The sequence below is a fragment of the Balaenoptera acutorostrata genome, chromosome 14, assembly GCF_949987535.1.
Source record: "Balaenoptera acutorostrata chromosome 14, mBalAcu1.1, whole genome shotgun sequence".
Taxonomy (NCBI): Eukaryota; Metazoa; Chordata; class Mammalia; order Artiodactyla; family Balaenopteridae; genus Balaenoptera; species Balaenoptera acutorostrata.
In genome coordinates, this window is record NC_080077.1 from 27,900,179 (window position 1) to 27,927,055 (window position 26,877).

The 26,877-nt window shown below is 34.4% G+C and overlaps 1 protein-coding gene across 5 annotated transcripts in view; it reads left to right on the plus strand.

The window, feature by feature from the left end:
* The window catches only part of BCLAF1 (BCL2 associated transcription factor 1), a 30,016-nt gene extending 10,289 nt beyond the window's left edge, over nucleotides 1-19,727 (plus strand). For 2 of the 5 annotated variants that reach the window (XM_007190914.2, XM_007190915.2), the window contains exons 5-13: nucleotides 1,139-1,804; nucleotides 1,944-2,113; nucleotides 4,477-4,582; nucleotides 5,681-5,765; nucleotides 8,299-8,474; nucleotides 9,578-9,758; nucleotides 10,842-10,988; nucleotides 16,702-16,914; nucleotides 17,084-19,727. In XM_007190914.2, coding sequence (XP_007190976.1) covers nucleotides 1,139-1,804; nucleotides 1,944-2,113; nucleotides 4,477-4,582; nucleotides 5,681-5,765; nucleotides 8,299-8,474; nucleotides 9,578-9,758; nucleotides 10,842-10,988; nucleotides 16,702-16,914; nucleotides 17,084-17,089 — 1,750 coding nt within the window. In that variant the 3' untranslated portion in view covers nucleotides 17,090-19,727. Of the gene's footprint in view, nucleotides 1-1,138; nucleotides 1,805-1,943; nucleotides 2,114-4,476; nucleotides 4,583-5,680; nucleotides 5,766-8,298; nucleotides 8,475-8,607; nucleotides 8,771-9,577; nucleotides 9,759-10,841; nucleotides 10,989-16,701; nucleotides 16,915-17,083 lie in introns of those variants that run through there. The other 3 variants (XM_007190916.2, XM_007190917.2, XR_451828.2) reach the window with 2 other exon arrangements.
* The last annotated feature ends 7,150 nt before the right edge of the window (nucleotides 19,728-26,877 follow it).

Sequence of the window (26,877 nt, forward strand, 5' to 3'; positions counted from 1 at the left end):
GTTGTTTTTACTTACATCTTGTTAACTTTGGAAGTGAAGTGTTCTAATAAATGTTTATGAAGCTAATTCATATTCCTCCTTTTCATTTTATCCATTTTTAGTCCAGAATTCAGAATATAAATGAGAAATTGAGTAGCATAAAGCATAACTAACGGTTAACATGTTGTAAAAACAGTAAAAACAATATAACTAACGGTTAACATGTTGTAAGAACAGATTAATTTTATAAGTGTTAGCTTATTTTGTTCTCTTTACCATTATAATGTGACCTACATAAATAATGCAGTTATATTACATGTTCTTGTGTGGTATTATAAACAGTCCAGCTGCCAGTTTTTAACGAATCTGCCTGACTGTAGAAAAGATGATAAATGGTATTTCTTACTCAAGTAAACATTTCAAAGAGATACTTGGTTTGAATTCTAATTTCAAGCATTGCTAAAGGTTACTAAAAAGCTTAATGAAAATGGGTTGCTATGGTAGTGTGATTGACTTACAAATGAGGGAATACTGCAAGCATGCTATTTATGGTTTGGTGCTATACAATCTAAAATTAATTTTCTTATTGAACTGATACATAGTTTCTACTTAATATTGCCAGAAGTCATCATTTTCTGCTACAAAGTATATATGAACTATTTTGTGATCTATATAGACTATTAAATATTTAATATTAATTACCTTGAAGTCCACTTTTTTGAACTCTTATTTATATTAGATAAGTGAAATAGTCTGAGATTTTGAGTATAATCATAAGTAGAATTTTAATAGATAAGTATATTGTTTATTAGTGGTTCTTAGCCTCAGAAATTAAGCTGTGTTGTATGTTCTAGAATCTGTGGAAATTTGGATTTGTTAGTGCAGAATTGTGGACTATAAATAGAATAGGTTTTTGAGAATGGCTTTACTTTTTTTAAACTTTAGGAAGTCTAATATGTAAATTTATTTAAAAACTCAGTACGTAAGCTGTATGGATGCGTTTAATGCTTTTTAAAAGTGGAATCTGAAAAAGCACTTTTCAGTAGGATTTTTTCCTCTTATTACTGGTCCTGTGATATTGGGAAGCTCAATTAAGTATGCAAGTGATCTGCAATGAATGCAATCCAGAGTTACCATCCTCTTCTTTGCTTATTCACAGGTTCACAGATGAAGAGTCTAGAGTATTCCTGCTTGATAGGGGTAATACCAGGGATAAAGAGGCTCCAAAGGAGAAAGGATCAGAGAAAGGGAGGGCAGAGGGAGAATGGGAAGATCAGGAAGCTCTAGATTACTTCAGTGATAAAGAGTCTGGAAAACAAAAGTTTAATGATTCAGAAGGGGATGACACAGAGGAGACAGAGGATTATAGACAGTTCAGGAAGTCAGTTCTTGCAGATCAGGGTAAAAATTTTGCTACTACATCTCACCGGAATACTGAGGAGGAAGGACCCAAGTACAAGTCCAAAGTTTCATTGAAAGGCAATAGAGAAAGTGATGGATTTAGAGAAGAAAAAAATTATAAACTTAAAGAGACTGGATATGTAGTGGAAAGGCCTAGCACTACAAAAGATAAGCACAAGGAAGACGACAAAAGTTCTGAGAGAATAACAGTAAAGAAAGAAACTCAGTCACCTGAGCAGGTAAAGTCTGAAAAGCTCAAAGACCTCTTTGATTACAGTCCCCCTCTACACAAGAATCTGGATGCACGAGAAAAGTCTACCTTCAGAGAGGAGAGCCCACTTAGGATCAAAATGATAGCCAGTGATTCTCATCGTCCCGAAGTCAAACTCAAAATGGCACCTGTTCCTCTTGATGATTCTAACAGGTAATCCACATTGATACCTAGTAATCTGTGGGTGGTTAGTTAATAATCCAGTTAATTATTTTCTGAATGTACTTCCCATTTTCATATTCAAACCAATGGTATATTTTGTTTGTATGTGTCTGTTACCGATATGCTCCAGACCTGCTTCCTTGACTAAAGACAGGCTACTTGCTAGTACACTTGTCCATTCTGTCAAGAAGGAACAAGAATTCCGATCCATCTTTGACCACATTAAGTTGCCACAGGCCAGCAAAAGCACTTCAGAGTCATTTATTCAACACATTGTGTCCTTGGTTCATCATGTTAAAGGTATGTTTAGTATGTTTCTTATCGGGAATTAAATTTCTCTTGCAAGTAAAAAAATGAACAGCTATGTGTAATGATTAATGCACCCCAGGGCTAGCAAATATATGTAGACTATTAAATTTTTGGAAAAATAGCACTACATGAAAGAGATAACCAGTTTGGTTAACGTTAAGACCTGTTTAATAAAGTGATTTTTAATATTTAATAAAGTGATTAAAATGCTAAATAGAATTAAAACATACCCTAAAAATCTGTATCATGATAAAACATGACGTAGATTTATACAATGCTAAAAGTCTTTTGAAATGTACCGTAATACTATATTTGAAGTGCAGGGTGCTTACAGATTATCTTTGATTGCATGCATGTGACTTGTATTAATGTACTCTTGGCATGGATTTATAACAAAGTGGGGCAGTATCGTTACTATTATTTATTAAGAATTTCTTTTTAACTTTTAAAGAAACTTGAAACCAGTGGGGAAAAACAGTATTAATTTCCTGTGTTAATTTTGTATTAGTTAACTTGTTATAATATTTGGCTTTTTTATACGATAAATAAACCAGAAAAAACGTTATTAGGATTTTTAAAGGGGAAAAAAGTTCAAGAAATTTACAAGTAGGTTGGATAAGTAGTGATTCTGTGAATAGTGACTGATTAGGATAATAATTATGACATTTCTTTAGGTCCTAGGGTTGATAAGCGTGTTCATTTCAACTGAGTAGTGATGTTCTATTTTCACTAGTATGTAGTTTTAGTTTCAAAGTTACTAATAATTTTCAAAGGTTTTAGCATGTGACTTTTTGGGCAAATAGATCTTGTTTTTATTATTTTGGTTTTGTGTTTGAAAGGCAGTTTACTTTGAAATAGTTTCTTACCCAGGAATCTCCATGGCTGTTGCTCTGAAAAGCCGTTTTTTGAAAAGTTTGTCTTTGGATGTGAGAACAACTCATAATAGCTGAAACTTGCCTTTAGCAAATTCTTTATGCATTTGATATTTCAAAACAGTGACTAGTTAATGAATTTCTTTTTGACTGTAATTATTTAAACATAGTAACAAAAGAGTTTTGTTATTTGGCTATAACTAGGTTTGTGAACCAGTTTATGACCATATTACTGTGGTGCATAGAATATGAAACGTTAACATTTTTTCTTTTTTCACCTTTTTTTGACCTGTCTCCACATTTTACAATTTATTGGTGAATTTTGAGATCAGGTTTTGATAAAATTTTTCCTTTTTCGTTTTCTTTTTTTTTTTTTTTTTTTAAAAAGAACTGTAGTTATGTTTCATTATTCGTATTGTGCAACCGATCTGAACAGCTCTTACTTAATATAGAGCTGAAAATGCCCAGTGATGTTTTCTTTTTCATTGTAACTAGGTCCTGGAATATGTTTTGAAATGGCAAATCCATGTTTCAAAGTAAAATAGCTGTTGAAAGATACAGGCAAAGTTGAATCTTCTGTCTTCCTGGCAAAAATGGCATAAAAACTGAGTTGCTAGCTCAAATTCCTGGGTTTCATGGAATTATGATTGAGGCACTACCCTTGTAGTGGCCGTTTCAAGTTTTAATGATTGGTTATGAGACATGTGCTGGATATTGGGCGGTAAGTTGACACAGATGTATGTTGACCTGTTAAGCAGATAGCTTGCTTCATAATGTAACATTTCATGACTTTATACGTCTTTCTATATTACATCTACAGCATATTTTGAAATGGTTTAAAAACTAATCAGTATTGCTATTACTAATTTTAAAGTTGTTAAAAGAAAGACAAGACAATAATATCAAATGTGCTGTCAGGTTTGCCAAGATGCCAGAGTTTTGGAGTAATTGATTTAAAAAATATTTTTCCAATTGAAATGGCAGTATTCAGTTTTTTCTTAAATCCAGTTTTTCTTGTCAACATAGTTCTTGCTGAAATACTTTGATTAGCTTACTAAAACTAGCTGTGTAGTTACTGTAGCATTTTTTTGTTTTCTGCAAATGATTACTTGAAGTTAACTTCATTGGTTCATATTGGCAAGGCTTAAGGACATTCACATATTATTGTTCCTTTTTGTTCTGTTTGAGGAAGTGTAGTGCATTATTGAAATGGAATTAGAGACTCAATTTAATATATTTATTGTTCTTGGACTATATGCAATATTGACGGACCTGTGAGGAACTTTGCATCAGTTACCTGTTGAGGTACAAGAAGTTACAAGGGACAGGGTAGGAGTTCTTTGTAACACTTGGTTCTCTTCTGCTAGGTTTCTTGAGTATTTTTATTTTCTTTTCACCTGCTACATGCCCTTCTGTCACAAATGAAAATCCCTCTTAAAAGTAAAGATAACTAACTGGGCAGTGTTTCTCCTAAATCAACAGAGCAATACTTCAAATCAGCTGCAGTGACCCTAAACGAGAGGTTCACTTCGTATCAGAAAGCCACTGAAGAACATAGTGCCCGGCAAAAGAGCCCTGAGATACACAGGTAATGTATACTGGGCATGTAAAAATGTTTTGATAGGAAGACACTGTGTAAACAAGTTTATGTTGGAACTATAGACAAGATATATGGAACTACATGGATGTCATGACACAAATGAACTTTGATTTATAGCTTGAATAAATATACTTCCAGTCTTGAAAAGTTTGTAATTTACTGTTTCTTCTTAATTTTCAGTTTTATTTCATTTAAACTGGTTGTTAGAACTTAAAATACTAATTCTTGTCACTTGCCAGTATGGAATTAAATAGTTACCACATTTGTATGTTGAGAGGGGGTTGGATGCCTAGAGTAAGTAACGCTTGAATTCGATTTACTTCCAGTAAGTTTGTAAAATAAAAATGCTTGGTGAAAGGTAGAATTGTTTTTCATGAAAAGATCGTGAACGTTGAAGTCAGACGGTTATGTTCCAGTCCTTGCTCTCTCACTTAATTGCGTTGTGATAAAAAAGTTATTTAATCTCTTAACATTAGTTTTTCCCATCTACAAACAAGAATAACAGTGCCTGTTTTGCAGGGTGGTGGTGACAATTAGTATTGATTATAAAGTATCTAATTCGGTGCTTAATACAAAGTGTATGTATGGTTTTGGTGGTCACTGCTGAAGAGGCACTGAGAAGATGAAACTGACACTAGCTTAAAAAGGCAAGGAGAGGCACAGAATAAAACTAAAGATCTACTGAATCTGTAAAAATACTGGAGATACTTAACCAATAATCCTATTTGTGTATTTATTGATACACAATGTATTATAATTGTATGATGATTAACACTTAAAATGATAATATCCAATTTAATCAAAACATGTTTTCCCTTTTTTGGTGGTTAAAGTAAGCTTGATATCTTAAAAGGTCAGGCTTCATTTATATATAAAAATTTGGTTGAAGCATTTTAATTCATTTTTAATAAATATAGTTTTTATTTCTTAATTATTAGGAATTAGATTAATAATCTTGCTTTGCTAAATTAGACAACTGGGAGAGAAACAACTGTCTAGTATTTTCTTTACAAAAAGGGACAATTTTAGGAATTTGTGGAACCATAAAGTTAATGTGACTACAAATAGACTTTATTTTACATTAAGGAGAATTGACATCTCTCCAAGTGCCCTGAGGAAGCACACCCGTTTAGCAGGGGAAGAGAGAGTTTTTAAAGAAGAAAATCAAAAGGTATGTTTTGAATGGACCTTTTTTTTTTTTTTTCTCATGTTAACTTCAGCTTAGTTAATGATATTGTACTAACAAGCATAGTCTGTTTAGGCAAAATGTCCATGGATATCATCTCTCTGTAACTTGTAAATACATTATATATTTATGGTAGTGTGTATAGTGTATTTTCCTAGAAGAAATTAAGCTGACACTGTACTATATAAGTTAAACCAAGAATAATTTTTTTAAATGCTACTGAAAGGAAGAAACTAGTTCTAAGAAAAGGGCAAAGAATCAATGAGTAGACAAAGGAAAATTATAAAAGTAAAGATACAAATTATATTAGGGTTTCTGTTAGAGGTGAAATGGATGAGCCAGAATAAGTATTCCGTGATTTATGTGTGCCTAAATTAATATCTCTAGGTTCTTCACAGAGAGAACAAGAAGTAATCTCCATGCTACTGGGCATTTTTGATCTGGACTAAGAAATAAGCATTCTAAGAACTGGTTTACAAATGAATATTTGGAACAAAAACTGTGTCATTGTTTTTGTGGATTGGGGGGAAGAATGCTTTTAAACTTGAGAAAGGAGTCTGTGAATGACTGGAATGACTGGCGTTGGGGTGGGGGGACTCTGAGTATGGAATTCAGTCGTTAAGGGACTCTGATTAATTTGATAGTTTGAAATTGACATTTTCTAGGTAGCTTATATGACAGTCCATAAAAGTCTAGTTGAAATGTGGAGCAAGGTTAAAAGGGAGCAACTGTCTGTTGTAGTGAAAAAGCTAGGGAGCTTGGAAGCGTATTGCTTGGTTCCAATTCTGGCAATCACCAAGTACTGTCTATGTGATATTAGGAAAGTAATTAGCTTCTTGGACATTGGTTTCCTAATAGGAAGAGTGAGAATACATCTGTTTTGCAGAGTTGAATAATTGGGCTGTTTTGGCATTTTTATTACTAGAAGCTGTTATTAATGGTTGTAGTATATAACCATTTTAATTAGGCATGCTATTCATTAGATAAGAAATTTAGAGCTTAGGAAGAAAGTGGTTTCTTTGCATGGGGCACATTAATCTTGGAAAACCAGATTCTGAGAAGTGAATGCTAATTTTGGCTTTTACTTGCAATACCTTGGGTTCAATTTTGTTTTGCCCACAATTTAGTCTATTCTTGTACTCTGACAGAGTATCTTCCTTCTCTCTTCGTTACTCAGACCGATTTTGATCGAGAGGAGGGAAAATAGTGATAACTAACGGAAGGACAAGAGGATATGATATTGCTTTTTATCCTTTATCTTCCTATCTGAGTGAACAATTAACATATATGTAGTACTATGTAGTTTATATATATATATATGTATATATGTGTATATATATGTGTATATATATAGTTTGGCCTTTACAAAATACTTTCACTTATATTGTTACTTGTGGACTTGGTAATAATGTATTACTAGGTGAATAGGAAGGTTTTTGCTCTTGATTAGATTTTTCTTGTTACAGTGGGAGCAAATAGGTGAGTAGTTGGTATCATTTGGAGATATATTTATAGTTTTATGAATGTTTATGAACATTATAGCTAGACTTCCCAGAGTAAGTACTTCTTATTGTTGAATACTAGCAAGGATGTCCACATTGCTTAGCATCTTACTGATGTATAATTTTTCTTCATTCCTAGATGCCTCTTTTCCATCTTCCTAAATTATATAGTATTTGAAAAAGCAATGGAACAAGAAGGAGGTGAATTGTGACCCAGTTAAACTAATGTCCGTTGCAATACCTGAATTGAGAAAGGGCAGTATATGGCCCAGATACTGAGTACAGGATTGGGAATAATATCTTTCTGGCTTTGTTTCTACCCTTGTTCAACCTCAGTTGGTTTCATTAATCATATTACACTTGCATGTTACGGAAATTGCAGAATACTTAACTTTTGAAGTGGTTTTTATTGGGTTGGTCAACTTACATGGGAAGAGCTTGATGACAACGAGGTTTAAATAATGAGAACCATTACTTTAGGATCCCTTAACTTTATAGGCAGATGGCTACACCCACAACTGAGTATAACCTCTATCATTGTTAAACTATATAAAAAACCATTTTGAAGGATGAGGGATGATAATGAGGATGTGCTGAGTGGAAAAATAATTGTATCATTTTACTGTATGAAAGTTTATTATGGATTGCTTTGAACAAAAAGCATTGACATACTATGACATTTTCAAGATGATTACCTTTTAATAATTTCCCCAGTCTCATTATACTTGTGTACATAGATGTTTAGTGAAAACATCAAGTACATTTTTAAACAAAACTAAGTATGGAAGTAGTATGTTATTTATTCTTTTCTGATACTAAAATGCCAGCTTAGAAACTGGCATAAAATTTGGTTGTGTGTATGTGTGTGTGTGTATATATATATATATATATATATATATATATATATATATATGTATGTATATACACACAGACACATACATACATACACGACATATATATGTATTTTTTTCCCTATCGTTTCCCTGAAATCTGTATTTTACATCTGTCTTTTATAGGGAGATAAAAAATTAAGGTGTGATTCTGCTGATCTTCGGCATGACATTGACCGTCGGAGAAAAGAAAGAAGTAAAGAACGGGGGGATTCCAAGGGCTCCAGGGAATCCAGTGGATCAAGAAAGCAGGAAAAAACTCCAAAAGATTACAAGGAATACAAATCTTACAAAGATGACAGGTAATTGTTAAAACTGTCTGAGTTAGGTTTTAGCTTCTAATTAGCCTTTAATAATTGTCAGCTTAATTGCTTTCAATTTTGACTGTGTAATCGAATGTTTAAATTTAAACAATTAAAATTATTTGTTTTACAGCAAAAATATATTTGTCTTTTACACGGCTTATGGTGGATGAGGACAAAAACTTTGGAATAGCAAGCTAACACTGAAAAAAAAAATGACAAATTAATGTGTCCTATTATCCAGGCTACATCAGGAGGTTGGACTTCAATGCAGTGCATTTCTAGAAACAGTTTGTGTAAGAACTTTGGTTCGTTATGCTTGATTCCGCACTTTTTCAACTCATAACACCCAGAGTACAAGAATTTTAAACTGATGTCTAGTGGTTTAACATGGGAGAGATGGGGGGGAGGAAGGACTAGTTGTTTTGAAATGGCAATTTTCAAAGTAATGTTTCCATGGATACTGTTAGAAGTGGTAAGAGTTATCGCAGGTATGACCTTTTCGGGTGTTGCATTAGAATCATGTAAAATTGATCATCATAGAGTCAAATAAATAATAGGAGTACTAAGAAATATTATAGATGATTGTTTTCCTTGCTATTCATTAGGTAAATGGTGGATTTTACTTGTGTTTTTAAATTTATGACTGGTATTTGTAATATCATATGCTTTTTTTTATTTCAATAACGGAGTTATGGCCTAAACGATATCAACTGTTCTCACGCAGGGTGTACAAACTGCATTCATTTTGAAACATGGCCTTAAGACCATTCTTACTTTTTCCTACTCTTCTCTTCCTTTCCTTAAAATAAAAATAAGTTAAAAATATTGAAGAACTGAACCTTATTCTTGAAGTTTCCAGACTGCTAGTTTCTAACTGGCATGTCATACCATGTTTTTCAGTAGTGATGTAAAACAAATATGGAAGGAGAATGGAAACAGACTATGTCAAAGTTTAACACCCAATCATTTTAGTTGCATAATAATTTTAATAGGGGATAGTTTTTTTGTCTTGAAAAATATCCCTCTTATTATAAGATTCAACAGGGTCTTTTTATCTTTTTTAAAAATAGCACACATTTTTTGTTTCCTTTATTTTGCAGTAAACATAAAAGTAGAGAGCAAGATCATTCTCGATCTTCATCCTCTTCAGCATCACCTTCTTCTCCCAGTTCTCGAGAAGAAAAGGAGAGTAAGAAGGAAAGAGAAGAAGAATTTAAAACTCACCATGAACTGAAAGAATACTCAGGCTTTGGAGGAGTTAGCCGACCACGAGGAACCTTTGTAAGTAATAAAATTATCTTTGATCATTTGGTAGAACTTTATTTAAGAGTACTATACATAAGGAAAGTAAAATATGTGTTTTAGACATTGTCTGTTGTGTGAGTCATTACTCCTATAGGCTTGAAAAATAAAATGGTATTTGATATATCATCATTAAGAAATGCCATTTAGGGGGAGTGAGGAAGGGCTGGAGCTGGGATGATGCTTTCTTTGTATATAAAGTAAAAAAATGTTTTTGCCTGATTTTAAAAAAATAAAATGCCATTTTGAGATTTAGAAGCATCTATATAAACTAGATAACTTTTCTTAACATTGGAATCAGTAACTACATAGTGCTTAGAGACCCAAGAGTCAAGCAAAGTTAATGATTGAGATCCATTTCTTTAATCAATTAGTTCTTGAAAAAAATGTCTTGAAACAAACAAAAAAATCCATATGTTCATCTCTGTATTGACAGCTATTTTCATTTTTGCCTATTTTCTTCAAGTTCTTGTTTATCCGTGTATCAATCATAGAAATTACATCTTATTTTTTTATTCTACATAGCATATGCATTATTCCCATGTTTCCATAAATTTGTTACAATTGTTAATTTAATGACTTCATAGTAGTGCATCTTCTTGACTCTTTAATTTCTAGATTCAGATTCCTACCTTGAGCAAGTATCCAGTTGGTTATTAGTGGGGTTCACTAATTAGATCATTTGGGAAAGAGAAGAGCTTTGCCTATATGGTGATAGGTGTAGTTGAACACTTGGGATGTTAGTGTTAGGAATTAGACAATTCTTTTGACTAGTAGAAGGGAAACAAACCAACTTGATTATTTAAAAATTTTAGTTCAGGCCTTGAAAGTGCAGTATTCTGACTGCACTGTCAACTAATTAGGTTGACTGCATTTCTTCTTAAGCTACTCAGCTTTCAGTAGGCAGAATTTTTTGCCTCCTTACTGGCCTCAGTGGCCATGAAGTTGAGATTTAGGAAAGAAATTAGGGAATGTTTTTTGTTACTGCAGTAAAATTAGAGTTTGCATGTAACTTAATACCTCTTGATTTCATTACTAAACAACTTTGTTAATGTTAATCAGTTTCGAATTAGAGGCAGAGGAAGAGCCAGAGGAGTTTTTGCTGGGACAAATACTGGTCCAAACAACTCAAATACTACTTTTCAAAAGAGACCGAAGGAAGAGGAATGGGATCCAGAATATACCCCAAAGAGCAAGAAGTACTTCTTGGTGGGTGTTAGAAATCTCTATTTATTTGGTTTGCATTAATTTTCAAAGCATACTGGGTGAATACATTTGAGTACAGGTATCCACTACTATGAGAAGATTTCACCATCATATAGGAAACTTTTAAAATAAATCATTACCCAGATTTTGAAGTTTTGAAAATGTGGGTCCCTTTAGTCCTGTTTATACTTTATTGATATCAGCTATGGGCTGATCAGGGTAAAGTAAAAATATACCTGATTTGATAGCCACATTCAGAGAAGAACAGTAACTTGTTTTGTATCTGTCTATAAGACGGTAAAAGTTGTAGAAGCTTCTCATTAAGATTTACTTTTCATCATCGCAGCTATTTGTTTAATTGAAAGACGAGAAGAATTCTTTCACAGTACATGTAATTAAGGTTCTCAGGAGGCTGATAACTTTTATTGCAGTAAAAGGAAGATGAAAAATTACATTATGGAGAAGTTGCTAGATACACATTAATTTAGTGCTTCCTTGTGATGCTCTTCTCTCTGAAGTAGTTTTATAAGGGATGAAGCCAGAGGAGGTGGATCCTGAAAGATTCTCTAGGTAATGATGGAAATTTTCTGCACTTTGGCATGGGAGAAGAGGGTTTTTTTCCTGTATTATAGAAACTTGAGAAAATACCAAAAACTATTACCAGAATACTCATCTTTGTCATAGCTTCTCAGGGAAGTCATGCTTTAGAGACTATTTCTGAAGACTAATTGTTTTGTCGAAGCAAGGAGGAGAACAGTACTGGATTTTATAGAAATATGTCTTTCATTTGGCTTTTTATGAATATATTTGAATAAACCTGAATGACCATGCCATCAGCTAAATTAGAGCTACAGAGTTGTATTCTGAAGTAGATCTATATTTTGTTTGAAGAATGAGCATTGTAGCTGTTTCAAAAATTAATTTCCATTTGCCTCTTTTGGGGGTACTTTAATGACCAAGAGTCTGAAAAAGTTAAGCATAATGTTTGCACAACATATGTTCCTGTGAGGAGAAATTTATGCTTGAGTTGACAGTCTGGAAAGTGAAAGGCATTTTATTCAGTTACAGAAAAGTTTAAAAGACCTATCTCCTTTTCGATTTAAGAATTTATGAATAGACTGCTGTTTATGCTGTGGTTGGAAAGATAAATATGATTTCAGTTCTTGGCTTAAGAGACCTAGTAATGGAGAACATTCTAAATACATATGGTGGATTTCCTCCCAAGGAGGAAATGGTGGATTATTGCAAAGGAGATACTGATTAGGAGACACTTCGTAGACGATTTTGGATTGAATCTTGAGCTTAAAAGATGAGCAGGTGTACTGTAAGAAAGCAGGAGTGAAATATCCTTAAATAGAGAACTCCAGTACTCAGATGGCTAGGTGATTGGTGTAAGTTTGGGAAAGTTAAGAAAAAGTAGGAGCCAAATTTTGGAAGGCCATAATACTTTAATAAATTTGGATGTTAAGCAGAGTTTGGAAAAGCATGGTTGTGACAAACAGATCCGGGAAATAATTGTTTGAACTAAGTGGCTATAGGTTTGAGAAGAGTTTAAGGAACATTTATGAAGGCTTATTCAGGGAGCCACTAGTTGGGTGTTGGTAGTGAGAAGATGGAATCTCTCAAAGATAGGGAATAAAGGGGAAAGCAGCTAATTTGAGGTGAAGATTAAGTTCTGTTATTGAAGTGCCGGGCAGAAACTAAGTGGAAATGTGCAGTAGGCAGTTGCTAATGCAGATCTAGAGAGAAAAAGTCTAGGAGCCATCATATAGTCACAAAGCCACAGTAAGATCACCCAGTGAGAAGAGATTAAAAGGCCAGCCTTGCGAAGGTGGGGTGAGGAGTGAGTGATTGTAAAAATGCCAGACAAATAGAGCAAATGTGAAAGGACAAAAAGTTAAGAGGGAAATGAGAGGTGAACAAGTAGATAGTAATTGTTTGGCACCCTTAAACATTTTACGAATATTTAATTTAGGCCAGACCTTCATTTTTCTATGGTGTTCTTTCTGTCTCCAGTATCATAGTTTTTGTCTTAAATTGAGACATAATTATTTTTTATTGGCATATAGCTAGGCGTTAGTTGTACTAATTAAGAAGTGTTATTTAACATTTTGTATGTTGCTATTCTGGGTTATATTTTAAAATCTCCATTTCTATATAAATATAGACATACACGTGCATTTGTCACAGACTAATGTCACTAGAAGTAAACTTAACACATCACATTTCTTCTTATAAATCAGTTTCCAAAATTAATTATTTTTGTTCTTAATTAATGAGCTATTGGAATGACAACTCTGGTTTTTACCTGGGAATTTAAATTTAAAATATTTTGCGTAGTCTGAATAGGTCTGACTTTTCAGACAACTAGTGTTGAGAATAGAAATATTTAAAAAATTTTGAGACTAAATGAAATTGAAAATTATAGATTCCCCTAGGTTTTGACAAACATGGAAATTTTGTCCACAGTAATGAAACATTTAATACTTAGTAATAATAATGGATAGCATTTATTGAGCATATACTATGCTAGGCACCATTCTAAGTGTTTTACGTATATGAATTTATTTTCATGCTTATGAAGTCCTTTTGAGGTAAGACCATTATTCCACTTGTATAGATGAAAAACGCAGAGAGAGGTACAGAGATTGAGCAGCTTGACCAAAGGTACATGGCCAGTAGGAGTGGGGTCAGGATTTGAACCCATGCCTTGGGCTCCAGAAGGTTCTTAAAGCTCGTATCATTTTTCCTCTAGTACTGAGTAGTAGTAAGATTTGTTGCATTCTTAGTAGTAAGATTTGTTGCATTCTTAATCTGAAATTTTCCTTCTCAGAAGTTTGATTTATGCAAAGATAAGGTAATGTTTTCAATAATAAATATTCCAGGAAAGATAATAGTCTTCAGAACCTGAAATTCTCTGGAGAGGTGAGAGTATGTGAAGAGTTGGAGCAAGTGGGAAAGTACTAAAATGGGCAAGTTCTCCATGTTGAGCTGATGTCATCTGAGGAAGAGAAAATCCCTTGTGGGAAAGGACGTTTGGGTTGGCCCTTTAATAAATTCACTCTTTGAAACTTGATCATTCTATAGAGAAAAGATCAGAGGATTCAGAAGGTCTTGGTTCTGATATGGCTTCCTTTGTTAACATATTGTTGGCTGTGTATTATAAATATCTAACATCCTCTTTGACATCTATGAAGTAATTAATTTTAATTAGTCTGTAATAAGACTAAAATCTTGGATGTAAGAATTTGAGGATTAAGAGTTAGTATCCTTAGGGACTTCCCTGGTGGTCCAGTGGTTAGGACTCCGTGGTTTTACTGCAGGGGGCATGGGTTCAATCCCTAGTGAGGGAACTAAGATCTTGCATGCCTCTTGGCGCGGGGGGGGGGGGGGAGTGGGGCTTCCCTGGTGGCGTAGTGGTTGAGAATCTGCCTGCCAATGCAGGGGACACGGGTTCGAGCCCTGGTCTGGGAGGATCCCACGTGCTGCGGAGCAGCTGGGCCCGTGAGCCACAATTACTGAGCCTGCGCGTCTGGAGCCTGTGCTCCGCAACAAGAGAGGCCGCGATAGTGAGAGGCCCGCGCACCGCGATTTAGAGTGGTCCCCGCTTGCCACAACTAGAGAAAGCCCTCGCACAGAAATGAAAGACCCAACACAACCATAAATAAATAAATAAAAACAAATACTTAAAAATAAAATAAAATAAAATTAAAAAGTTAGTATGCTTAACATCAAAATGTCACTTAGGTAGCTGCCAGGATACCCTCTGAAAAATACAGTGTGATCTTGGAGCTTTTGTTTTCTTTAATTTCAGATGATTGTATGTTTAAAAGTAATTGCTAGTTTAACTAGTGTCTAGCTTTGCCACTGCTTTTTCTGTTTCAGCTCTTAGCTACCTCATATGGTAACTATTTACTGTCACCAAGATACCTAGAAAACGTATTCTGTGGATGATGGGCATAAGGGGCAGTGGAAAAGATTGACTCTGTGGCCTTGGGCAAGTTACTCACTTTCTCTGTGCCTCAATTTCTTTATATCTAAAATGGGGTTAGTAACAGTATTTTACAGGGTTGTGAGAATTAGATGAGTAATAAGCACCATATAAACATTATCACCACCATTGATTGCTTGCTTGTCAGGCACTGGGCTGGGCACTTTTTTACAGATCGTCTGTGTTCCTTCAAGGCTATCTCTGGTTTTTTTAAATGAGGAAGTAAAGTCACACAGTTTCTGTAAAGGTTTAAACCCATGCCTCTGGCTTCAATGGCTGTTTGCTTCTTCCTACAAATCCATGGAATACTGTGTAAATACCACAAACAAGAAAGCATAAAGGCTATATAGAGTTAGTTGTGTTAATACCAAAAGGGAGCCTGAAATTATGTAATTGTGTGTGCATATTATTTTGAGTGGCAGACTATTTTAAAAGTTTATTTTGGGTTTACAATTGAACTTTCTGACATACTGAAATTTACACTTTTGATGGTTCCTAAGTTCATTCTTTGAGGCATGCACACCTCTGCCTAGTCATCTTTTATTGATTTGATAAAGCTAGATTATTAGAAATGGGTAAGGGCTCTTTCATATAGTCTGTTAATTACATGTGTGAACTTTTCAAGTCATGCAGGAGGGTGATCTGTATTACATGAATATGCACAAAGGCACATTGCATGTTTTGAAAATGTGTTCATATTATGTATTTTAAAAGTTCTAGTGACTTTTGGACAGTTGATCAATATCAATACTCCATAAGTTGTACTTATGTACGTAGATTGTACTTGTGTACAGTGTATGCAACATTGTTTGCATTACACCTGTTGTCTCATAAAGGGGTGTCATTCCCATTTTTGTAGGTATGAACTTAAAAGTAAGTTTGAGGTGGGCAGCAGTTAAATTACATTACAGGAGAACTTTGGCTTTTTGTTTTGTACTTTGGGATGTAATACTCTTCTGCTATCGACAAAGTCAAGTACTTTTCAATTTTGCAGATGTTTTGATTAAAGGAACAATTTGAAACTTGGGGAACATCTGTTTTTGGATGCCGTTAATGAAAAATTAAGGTTGGGCTGTAATAACTGCAGTATTTTAGGTTAGTGAAGAAGAAAGAAGTTGAGATATTACTCTAGGGACCACGCCATCATGATTTGGCTTGTGAAGTTTCCTTGCCAAGAAGACTAATGTGTAATATACATTGATTTAGATTTAAATCTCAGTAGGATTTTAAAAATCTGTTGCTATATGTAAACTATAATTCTTATCACCTGTTTTATTTAGTAAATGTTACTGATAATGTAATGATATTTTTATGCTTTGTCACATATTTATGACTGAGGTAATTTTTTTGGGAAAAATACCGGTTATTTTATCATTTATACACAGTATATTAATAAGTGGACTTAGACTGAAATAAAAACGGAAAGCAAAAAAGTAAAAGTTTTGAAAATTGGTAGTAATTTAGCACTTGAGATTCTCCAAAAAAATTGGGCAGCTTTCAAATGCTTGGGTTACTAAGCAGTAGGATGTAACTATTTGCTTTCATGATGGAGTATGTTTTTGTTGAGAAGTTCAGTTTTATTGGTTTTGTTTTGTGTTTTAGAACAGCACCAATCTCATTTACCCAATCTTCAGACAATTTATACCATGACTTATGATTGGGGATATAATCATCTTCCTTACAAGGAAGACGTTTCATTGATGATTGTTTTTAACCTTTCTGTAGCATGATGACAGAGATGATGGTGTGGATTATTGGGCCAAAAGAGGAAGAGGTCGTGGTACTTTTCAACGTGGCAGAGGGCGCTTTAACTTCAAAAAATCAGGTAGCAGTCCAAAATGGACTCATGACAAATATCAAGGGGACGGGATTGTTGAAGATGAAGAAGAGACCATGGAAAATAATGAAGAAAAGAAGGACAGACGCAAAGAAGAAAAGGTAGAAATTTCCAACTTGTTAGTGATTCTTACATTTTCTTATGTATGGGTTTGGTGGGCCAGTTAGTTAATTATTTAATTTTTAGGAACAATGATTATTTTGGATCATTTTCGTTCTTCATATCTTTGCTAATCTTTCTCTCTCTTTTTTTTTTTTTTTTTTTTTTTAGGAATAGTAAATCTGAAGTGAGATTGCAACAGAGAACGGAACTTGCACCCACCATTTTTTTTACATGATTTTTGTTTTCGAATAAGAATGTAAGCATTTTACTTAAATTTTACTGTTTGCAAGTAGTCTAGAGAAAGTTTGTTTTAAGTCTTCAAATATCCTGAAAAATAGTAGACTGTATGTTGAAAATTGTACTGAAATAAAGTAGAAAATTGTTACGTACCATATTTGTAACTATCAACTTTTAAAAAAAATACTTTTACTGTTTTTGTTACATGCATTGTAATTCTGCTTTGTCTATAAGATATGGTCAAGTACAGCTCTGTGAAAGTTCTGATTCTCTTCCCTCCCTGTTTGTTAATGTTTATTCTGAAGTAAACGTTAGCTCTACATACAAATCCCTGAATAGCAGTTGTTTATAGAAACCACACTAACTATTTTAACTGTATACATCTGTTTAACATTCTCCTTAATTCAAACACACTACATTGTAGGGTGACTAATTTTTGAAGTGTACCATGGAAAAAGTTGTTATTTTGGTAAACTAAGCTAGTTTAACACCTCAGCAAATGTTTAAGAAGGAAAAAGAAACTTTGCCAATAGTGAAAAAAGTACAAGCTGTTAAAAGTTAGATTGAAAAGTATGAGAATATTTTTCTTTTTTTTTTTTAACTGAAAGCAAGCAGTGGCCTATATACAAATCATTCTTAGGAGCCTTTACTATTTGAGTTCAAAATTCAATATTCTCTTTCTATTCTTTGAAAGTTTGAGTCACGGTCGTAGATATCAGCTGTTGTTTGAGAGAGGAAACTGGTTTGCAATAGTACAAATAAAAACCCCCTTCCTACCGAACATCTTAGACTTTAAAAAAAACAGAACAAAACCTGTAATCCTGGCATTGGTATGGAAGAGGATTGTTCTGCAGAGTAACTTGATACATTAAAAAGACGTGTACCTGATGTCGTACCTTACATATTTATTTGAGCTTTTGGACAGCCAAATCATTAGTTTGTAGTCTAACCATAAGGAATAATAGGCGAACAGAATATACTGCTCATTAGTAGTATTTTAAGTAACTTGTTTTTCATATGTCACCAATAAAGAGATCTGACAGGAAGTTTGTCACAGCATTGATCTAACTTGTTTTTTATTTTTTTCCGTATTTCAGTTGCAGTTTGTAAAATGGGTTTTCTTTTTCTTCCCAAGGGTTCTATTCTTCAGGAAGATAATCTTTCAAATGTGAATTGCCTTTATGTTTATGATGATATCTCTTAGAAGGAATGAAAATCCAAAATAGTAAATTTCAGTGTTAAGTCTGTCTGCTCTTAGAGCATATACAAAAGTAGTCAAATTTCACTTGTTAATTCAGCAACTGAATTAGTTTTTATGTTTGCATTAAAAGGAGATAATGCTTATTCTGTTAGTGTAAACTTTTGAACATCTTAAGTGTATGGCTCTTTCATCCTCACTGATGGTTTACAGGTGCTCTTCTAGCACCTTAACTGCAGTCAGAGGCATTAGCTAAGAGGTGTATGAGGGAAAAACATGAAAACAAAACTCAGTATATGTGATGTTCATGGCCCTAAGATCCTTAAGTATTGCATGGTTATTTTTATTTTGTCTTTCTGAATTGTTTGAGCAGAGGAAATACTGTCAAAGCAAGTATGTGTTGCATTAATCAGGGCATAACTAATACTCTCCTAGTCAGAATAATACTTAATTACATACTAAAGCAACATGGATTTGATCTCGGACACAGGAGAATTTTCACGACAATTTTGTTTTATACAAATAAATTTAGCTTTTATTTTAACAGTTATTATTTGGTTAGATACTGAATCTCTATGTATGTCTATAAATGTGCAGTTTTGCTTTTCCATATAAGACAACAGGAAAGGGGAACCTACTGAGAAATTATTTAATAGGGAGTAGGAATAAAGCTACCCAAGTCCTTCCAGCAGGTTATATTTTAAGTGCAAATGCATTGCTTTAACCCAAATATGTTAATGATTTTGTTACTTTTATTAAATAAAATTGAGGAAAGAGTATCCTATTAGAATATAGTAGGAAGGGTGATTGTGAAAACACTGCAATAGAATGCCATTGTGGATGTTATCTTTGTTTAGAGCCAAGCATATAAGAAGTAGCCTGTGTGAATTTTTTTAACTGCAATTTAACACCCTACTTCATGACATGTTATAAAAGCTGAATGGTTCCTCTTGGTAAGGATATTTGTTTACAAGTGCTAGAAAATAGTAACTCCTTGATAACCTGCATTTAACAGACTTCCTTTTGCTTAGAGAAGGAAAATAAAAATGAACCAAAGGATATTTCCAGAAAGGATTAAGAAAGCTGTTTTAAGAAGGCCATGACTCAGTCCTTAGGTGTGTACACCTTTCAACGTCGTAGGAATTTTAATTAAAAAAGCAAAATTTGTTTTTCCAATTTCAGCCTACTTTAAGGAATTACTGTTTTCCCCTTTGTCACAGTTAAAATCAAGTGTTGGGAATTCAGTTACAATTTGAGTAAAAATATATCCAGCAAGAATGAATGTAGATGGCTAAATGATTCTTACTTAGTGTGATGTATAATGCAACAGGGACCCTTGTAAATTGTCATATGCCAATAAAGTGTCATAAGTGGTAATAGCTGTTGTTTGTTTACCTGATTTTGAGACTATTTCTGTGTGTGTTCTATACAACTGATGTCAATGGCTTATGTCTCATTTTAGAATACCAGCTTATCTGTTAGTAAAATTACTGGTATGATGTGGCTTTGTGAGGGTTGATAAATACTTTATAAAACTGCTCAAATCCCCATTTATTTTTTCTTTTTTCTCCTGGGAAAATGGAAAATTTTACAGTGGGTAATTCTAAGCCATTGTTAACGAATACAGGAATTTCAGACTTCTAGTCTAGCCCTCCCGTTACAGGAACTTGTCAGCCATAATATTATGATGGAGAAATCAGCATTACTTCTCTTTCTTTCTAGAAATAGTAGTCAGTTAATAACTAAAAAGAGTGGGGTTTTTTTTGTTTTTTTGGTTTTTTAACTTAGTCTTTGTTCACTTTGAGTTAGATCTGGTGTGATTCTTACCATGCCCCTCTTCTGAGTTATTTGAAATATAAAGTGAACCATTCCGTGACTTTAAACAAGCATTTTCACAGAAATTTGTGTGCTAAGACAGATACATTTTGACTAATACAAATGACAAGTTATTCCTTTAAAACTTTGTTAAAGAAGTAAGAACTTTGTACATGTATGCTGAACTATACTGGGTAATTTTAACACTGTACCAGTTACCTACATAAAAGTGTGCTATTTTATTTATTAGGGACATTTATTTTTAAAGAGAGTTAGTTGCTTTGTTCTTTTTCTCTTTGGCTTTTTTTTTTTTTTTTTCTTTCCTTTTTCTTTTTGGGCACGGCATGTGGCATCTTAGTGCCCTGACCAGGGATCCAATCCTTGCCCCCTGCAGTGGAAGCACAGCGCCCTAACCCCTGGACCGCCAGGGAATTCCTCTCTTTGGCTTTCAACTGGAATCCCTTTGGGAAATACTTTGTTCCGTATGGAACAGTATTTCTTTCACTTTCAGAAAGAGAAGTACAGAGACCTAAGTTTATGAAGTTGCTAAATAGGGAAGGGACATGGAGAAATAAACTTCACCTTCATGGGATGGTATTTGACTAGACTCAGTCTGAGTAGTAGATTGTGATACATCCTTTAATAAAATTTTAGAATATTATCTCTTACATACATTTAGGGTTCTCAAATAGTTGAAGCCATTATTGTTAAATCTGAATGTCAAGGGTCTAATTGTTCGGTTTATTGAGGTAGATGTTAAAAATTTGGAGTCTATGTTAATGAAGTTTTAAGTGAAAAAGTTATTAGTTTCTTGGAATTGAGGAATATATTGAAATTAGTTATTGTATTCCATTGTCTGACTTGAGAGCTTTAGTAGAGGTGTAAATTTATGAGCTGGACTCATGTTTTAGAAGCATTCAGTAATGATTAGTGTGTCAATTATGCAAGTGAAGCCAAAGTTGTACACTAAGTGTGCTAGCTCTCTTTATATTGTTGTATTACCTCCTTGTACGTTCGCTTTTAAAAATGGATCCCACTGGTTAAAAAAGAACAGGCATTAGGATGCCACTTACCACCACTAGTAGAAAAATTCCAAACAGTGTGTCTTAATTATAATGATCTGTACATAAGAAAGATTTTTTCCCAAGGATGTTTTAGGTGTTTCACAACAGTGAGCTGATTTATAGTGCTCTTAAAGTGCAGACGATAATCTTGATTCTTGCAAGTAGAAAAGGGTTGGGCAAGTGGTTTTAATGGTATTCTCCTAAGAATTGGAATCAGATTTTTCTTAGTAATCTCTTAGGGTTGCCCAACTTCCTGATTCAGTAGTAATGAGCCCTCCTTTTAATAAAAGTATCTAGATGATATATATTTAAAATAGATAACCAACAAAGTCCTACTGTATTAGTACAGGGAACTCTGCTCAATATTCTGTAATAACTTAAATGGGAGAAGAAGTTGAAAAAGAATAGATATATGTGTATGTATAACTGAGTTGCTTGGCTGTACACCTGCAACTAAACATTGTAAATCAACTGTAGTCCAATATAAAATAAAAACAAAACAACCCCCCCCAGAAAAATAATACCCCAAAAAATAAATTAGGAAGAGCAAAATAAAAGTAGATGATAGTAAGTACACCGTACAGTTAGGTGACGAAAGGATGTACGTTCACAGCATGAACTCTGTATTTGGCAATGATAACTTCTTAGTATTGTCATAGTAATTGCAAATTCCGTGGCTTGTAAAGCACCACTTAAAATTAATACCACTCTCACCCAATCTAGTCCTTGGTTATGGGAGGTCGTAATTTTTTCTGTCTTGTACTGGAAAGGGAAAACTAGAAGTCTTTTGTTTTTTGGCCACGCCACGCAGCTTGTGGGATCTCAGTTCCCTGACCAGGGATTGAAACCGGGCCCCGGCAGTGAAAGCGCCAAATCCTATCCACTGGACCGCCAGGGAATTCCCTAGAAACTTTAAGCTTCCAGGGTACCTCTAAGCCTGCCATGAGGGTAATGTTAAATACACTTGGAATTTTTTTTGAAAGATTGAGTATCACCAAATGTAGACATAAAAAGATACTTACAATACAGAATTTAACTGGTTAATGTCAGTATACAGTTTTTTTTTATGCCTTCATTTGGTGATACTCAACTTTCAAAATCAACGTATTGGCTGTTTTTCACCCCTGTGATAACTGTGGTTAAAGATGCTCATCATTTGCCCCAGTTGCTGCAGTATGGTCTTCTGATTTGGAGACCTTGACCTTTAAATTTCATCTTTTAATTGCCATCGGTGGGATGTTTTTCAACTGAAAATTGTCTTTTTTAAGCTAAAAATTCTTCAATGACTTCTTGTTGCCTAAAGCTTAGGATGAACTATAGGAATTTCCTGTAAGCAGCTTTTTTTTTTTCTTTTGCCTTATCCCACTCCTTGTTCACTTACCTATCTTAAAATCTTACACCCTACCAAAAAACCTAAAAATTCCTCTTTTGGGCTGGCAACTTATTCTGTTTATGTGTCATGCTTTGCTAGAATAAATGTTCAGCACTTAGCATTGTGTATTGTGGAAGACATACATACAGTAGGTATGTAATAAATGCTCCTTGAGTGTATAAAAGAAAGCATGTTAACTGCGTGTGCATATATAGAAATTTGATTGGTATAAGTCAGTTAACGGCTCCTGCTAAAACAAGTCAATCTAAGCCGCCTTAAAAATGAGCTGAACAGGAGAGAGTTCAGATTGCTATGAATAGAAGAGTTGGAACCTTAATCTTTTTATACACGGCTCAAGTTACCTCTTGTGTGTTGTTTTGGAGTACTGTGATTTTAAGGGAAAACATTTAGTATATTTAAAGGAAAGAGAGCCAGAAGCTTGAGGTCTGAAATATTGTCATATGAATAATTGGAAAGGGTATGTTTACTATAGAAAAGTGATGACTGGGATGAGTCCTTGATAGCAGTCTTCAAGTACTTAAAGGGCTTTCCCTTAGAAGAGGAAATAGAGTAAAATTCGGATCAAATAGGACCAGGAAGAGCATTTGATACCACTTTGCCCAGCCTCATCATTTTAACATGTTCCATATTTAGAGGGCAGAACCAGAGCCAGTAGATTAAAATCATAGATATATAGACTTTTGTTGACTCAGTGAGTTAATTTTGATAACTAGATATTTAAAAAAAGAGTAGGCATTGACATAAATCACAGCAATATCTTTTTGGATCCATCTCCTATAGTAATGGAAATAAAAATAAACAAGTGGGACCTAATTAAACTTAAAAGCTTTTGCACAGCAAGGAAACCACAAACAAAACAAAACCCCTACAGAATGGGAGAAAATATTTGCAGACAATGCGACCAACAAGAGATTTGATTGGTATAAGCCAATTAACAGTAATCTCCAAAATATACAAGCAGCTCATACAGCTCAATATCAAAAAAACAACCCAATGAAAAAATGGGCAGAAGACCTAAATGTTGATGGCCAAACGGTACATAAAAGATGCTCAACATGGCTGATTATTAGAGAAATGCAAATCAAAACTACGAGTTATCACTTCATGTGGGTCAGAATGGTTGTCATCAAGAAGTCTAGTAATAATAAATGCTGGAGAGGGTGTGGAGAAAAAGTAACCCATTTACACTGTTGGTGGGAATGTAGATGTAAATTGGTGCAGCCACTGTGGAGAACAATATGGAGGCTCCTTGAAAAACTAAAAATAGAGCTACCATGTGATCCTGCACTCCCACTCCTGGGCATATATATGGAGAAAACCGTTCTGAAAGATACATGCACCCCAGTGTTCATAGCATCGCTGTTTACAATAGCCAGGTCATGGAAGCAACCTAAATGTCCATCGACAGAGGTTATGGATAAAGAAGATGTGATACATATGCACAATGGAATATTTCAGCCATAAAAAAGAAGGAAATAATGCCATTTGCAGCAACATGGACCTATGAATCATCATACGATATTGCTTATATGTAGAATCTTAAAAAAAAAAAATACAGGGCTTCCCTGGTGGCGCAGTGGTTGAGAGTCTGCCTGCCAATGCAGGGGACATGGGTTCGAGCCCTGGTCTGGGAAGATCCCACATGCCGCGGAGCGACTGGGCCTGTGAGCCACAATTGCTGAGCCTGCGCGTCTGGGGCCTGTGCTCCGCGGTAGGAGAGGCCGCGATGGTGAGAGGCCTGCACCGCGATGAAGAGTGGCCCCCCACTTGCCGCAACTGGAGAAAGCCCTCGCACAGAAACGAAGACCCAACACAGCCATAAATAAATAAATAAAAATTAAAAAAAAACAAATGAACTTAAATACACAAATAGACCCACAGAGAAAACAACTTTATGGTTACCAAAGGGGAAAGAGTGGGGGAGGGATAAATTAGGAGCTTGGGATTAGCAGATACACATTACTATATACAAAATAGATAACCAACAAGGACCTACTGTACAGCACAGGGAAGTATGCTCAGTATTTTGTAATAACCTATAAGGGAAAAGAATCATTTTTCTGTATACCTGAAACGAATACAACATTGTAAGTCAACTATACTTCAATCAAAAGTAAAATTAAAGGAGTAGGCAGCTTGTGAATATCATAGTTTTCTGCTTATAGAAGTATGGAGAATATGGATATCTCCCTAGCAGGAATACTGGGCTACCTGAAGCTGAACTTTTTTCTAGCTATCTGAATTACTTAAGAACTACATTTTACTCTCAGGTGCTTGCTTTATTAAACTGTATGTTATCAACTGAAATTACCTGTGATAATTTAAAAAAATGCTGTATTATTGCTACAGTTTTCAATGTGATAGGAATGAACTTCAATATTTAAGACATGCTGTATTCTTTTTTGAAATATGCTAAATTTTTTTATGACTGTCTTACAGTAGCAAATTATTTGCTACTGTAAGACAATCGAAATAAGTTATTTGGAATTTTTATGAAGTAGAGTTGTTTTTTCCTGTTACTCAGACCATGAGAGTTTTGAAAATTATGAGTTGATTATTGCTAAAAAATGAAAAGGACTAAATGGAAGCATTAGAAGTAAAGATGTTTAACTGGACTGTCTGGATGATCCAGAAGCAGAGTAAAACCAGAAGGACATCCTTTAACTATGTTTTCTGTGTTCTAGGTTTTAATCAACTCTTTTTAAGTGTTTGAGAAAGTCAAAGCGTATCTCTTTGTGGACATACGATTGTATCAGAAAACAGTATAGAATCTATTAAGTCATATGAATTTTCTAAAAATAATGCAACCAGAAAAATCAAGCTGCGGTTCACCTTTATGCTTTTAGAGAGGTCTAAATATTTTTGTTCAAAAATAGTATGAGTAGCCAGTAAACACATAAGACCTTCGGATTCAAACACTGCAATAACCTAGGCTTTTATATAAGTTATTTAAAGGTTCAAATAAAATAATTCCTGGGGCTTCCCTGGTGGCGCAGTGGTTGAGAATCTGCCTGCCAATGCAGGGGACACGGGTTCGAGCCCTGGTCTGGGAAGATCCCACATGCCGCAGAGCAACTGGGCCCGTGAGCCACAACTACTGAGCCTGCGCGTCTGGAGCCTGTGCTCCGCAACAAGAGAGGCCGCGACAGTGAGAGGCCCGCGCACCGCGATGAAGAGTGGTCCCCACTCGCCGCAACTGGAGAAAGCCCTCGCACAGAAACGAAGACTCAACACAGTCATAAATAAATAAATAAATAAAAAGAACGTGAATTTCTTTAAAAAAAAAATAATATTTCCTGCATTTAGACTTATTTAACTTAGATTTTGTAATTTTAATATATCACAAGTAAATAGCAATTTATAGATATATAGTAGGTATAGATACATAGGTAGTAGGTCTCAACTGTGTTTTACGTTACTTAGTCATTTTTATTGTCAGTACAAAAAGCAGAGGAGATTTTCAGGATGGTTTAATTTGAAACATGATTTTAATATCAAGGAAAATCTTGGTCCTAATTAGTGTCAACTAATACTTAAAAGTTTTGAATAAACAATTGTAAAGTTTTAATGAACCTTTAAGAGGTATGTAATCTTTTAAATAGTGCTGGTTGGTTTAAGTGTACTGCATTACTACCGCCCCTGAGAGGTTTCAAGCATAGGTAGCAGAACAGAAGGAAAAAGGCCCTAAGTTTTTTTCTTTTTTTTTTTTGAAATGTAAAACTAAGTGAACTTTCTGGGCATGTGCATCCTAATCTGGATATCACCTTTTCATGAGATCCTATGGTTAAGGTTGGAGAGGCTATTGCCTACTTGTTAGAATGTTACATTGTATCCTGCCCCATTACTTAAGATAATTATAGTAATTCGAGTACTCCTAATCACCTAAAACTTAGCCTTGTGTCAGAAGGCTAATGGGGTTTCAACTGGGCAGTTGGCAAGATTGAGTACACATCTTTCTAGCCTCTGTTCAAGCCAGCCCTCAGCCTCCATTTATTCACTGGGAAAGTATGCCTAGCATTGGCTGTAAAGTTGAATAAATTATTGGTCTCGGGGATCCAGTACATAGTGTGATGATTAACTATAATGTATTATTAACGGTTTTGGGAAAATGGAAAAAATACATCTAGATAACAAAACCAGTTATCTTTGGACAGCATTTACAATTAAACTAAGTGACAAGTTTTTCCCACGAACCCACAAATATCGGGATGGGGACAAATCACCAACCTGCCTGGTACTGATTTCTATGTGAGTA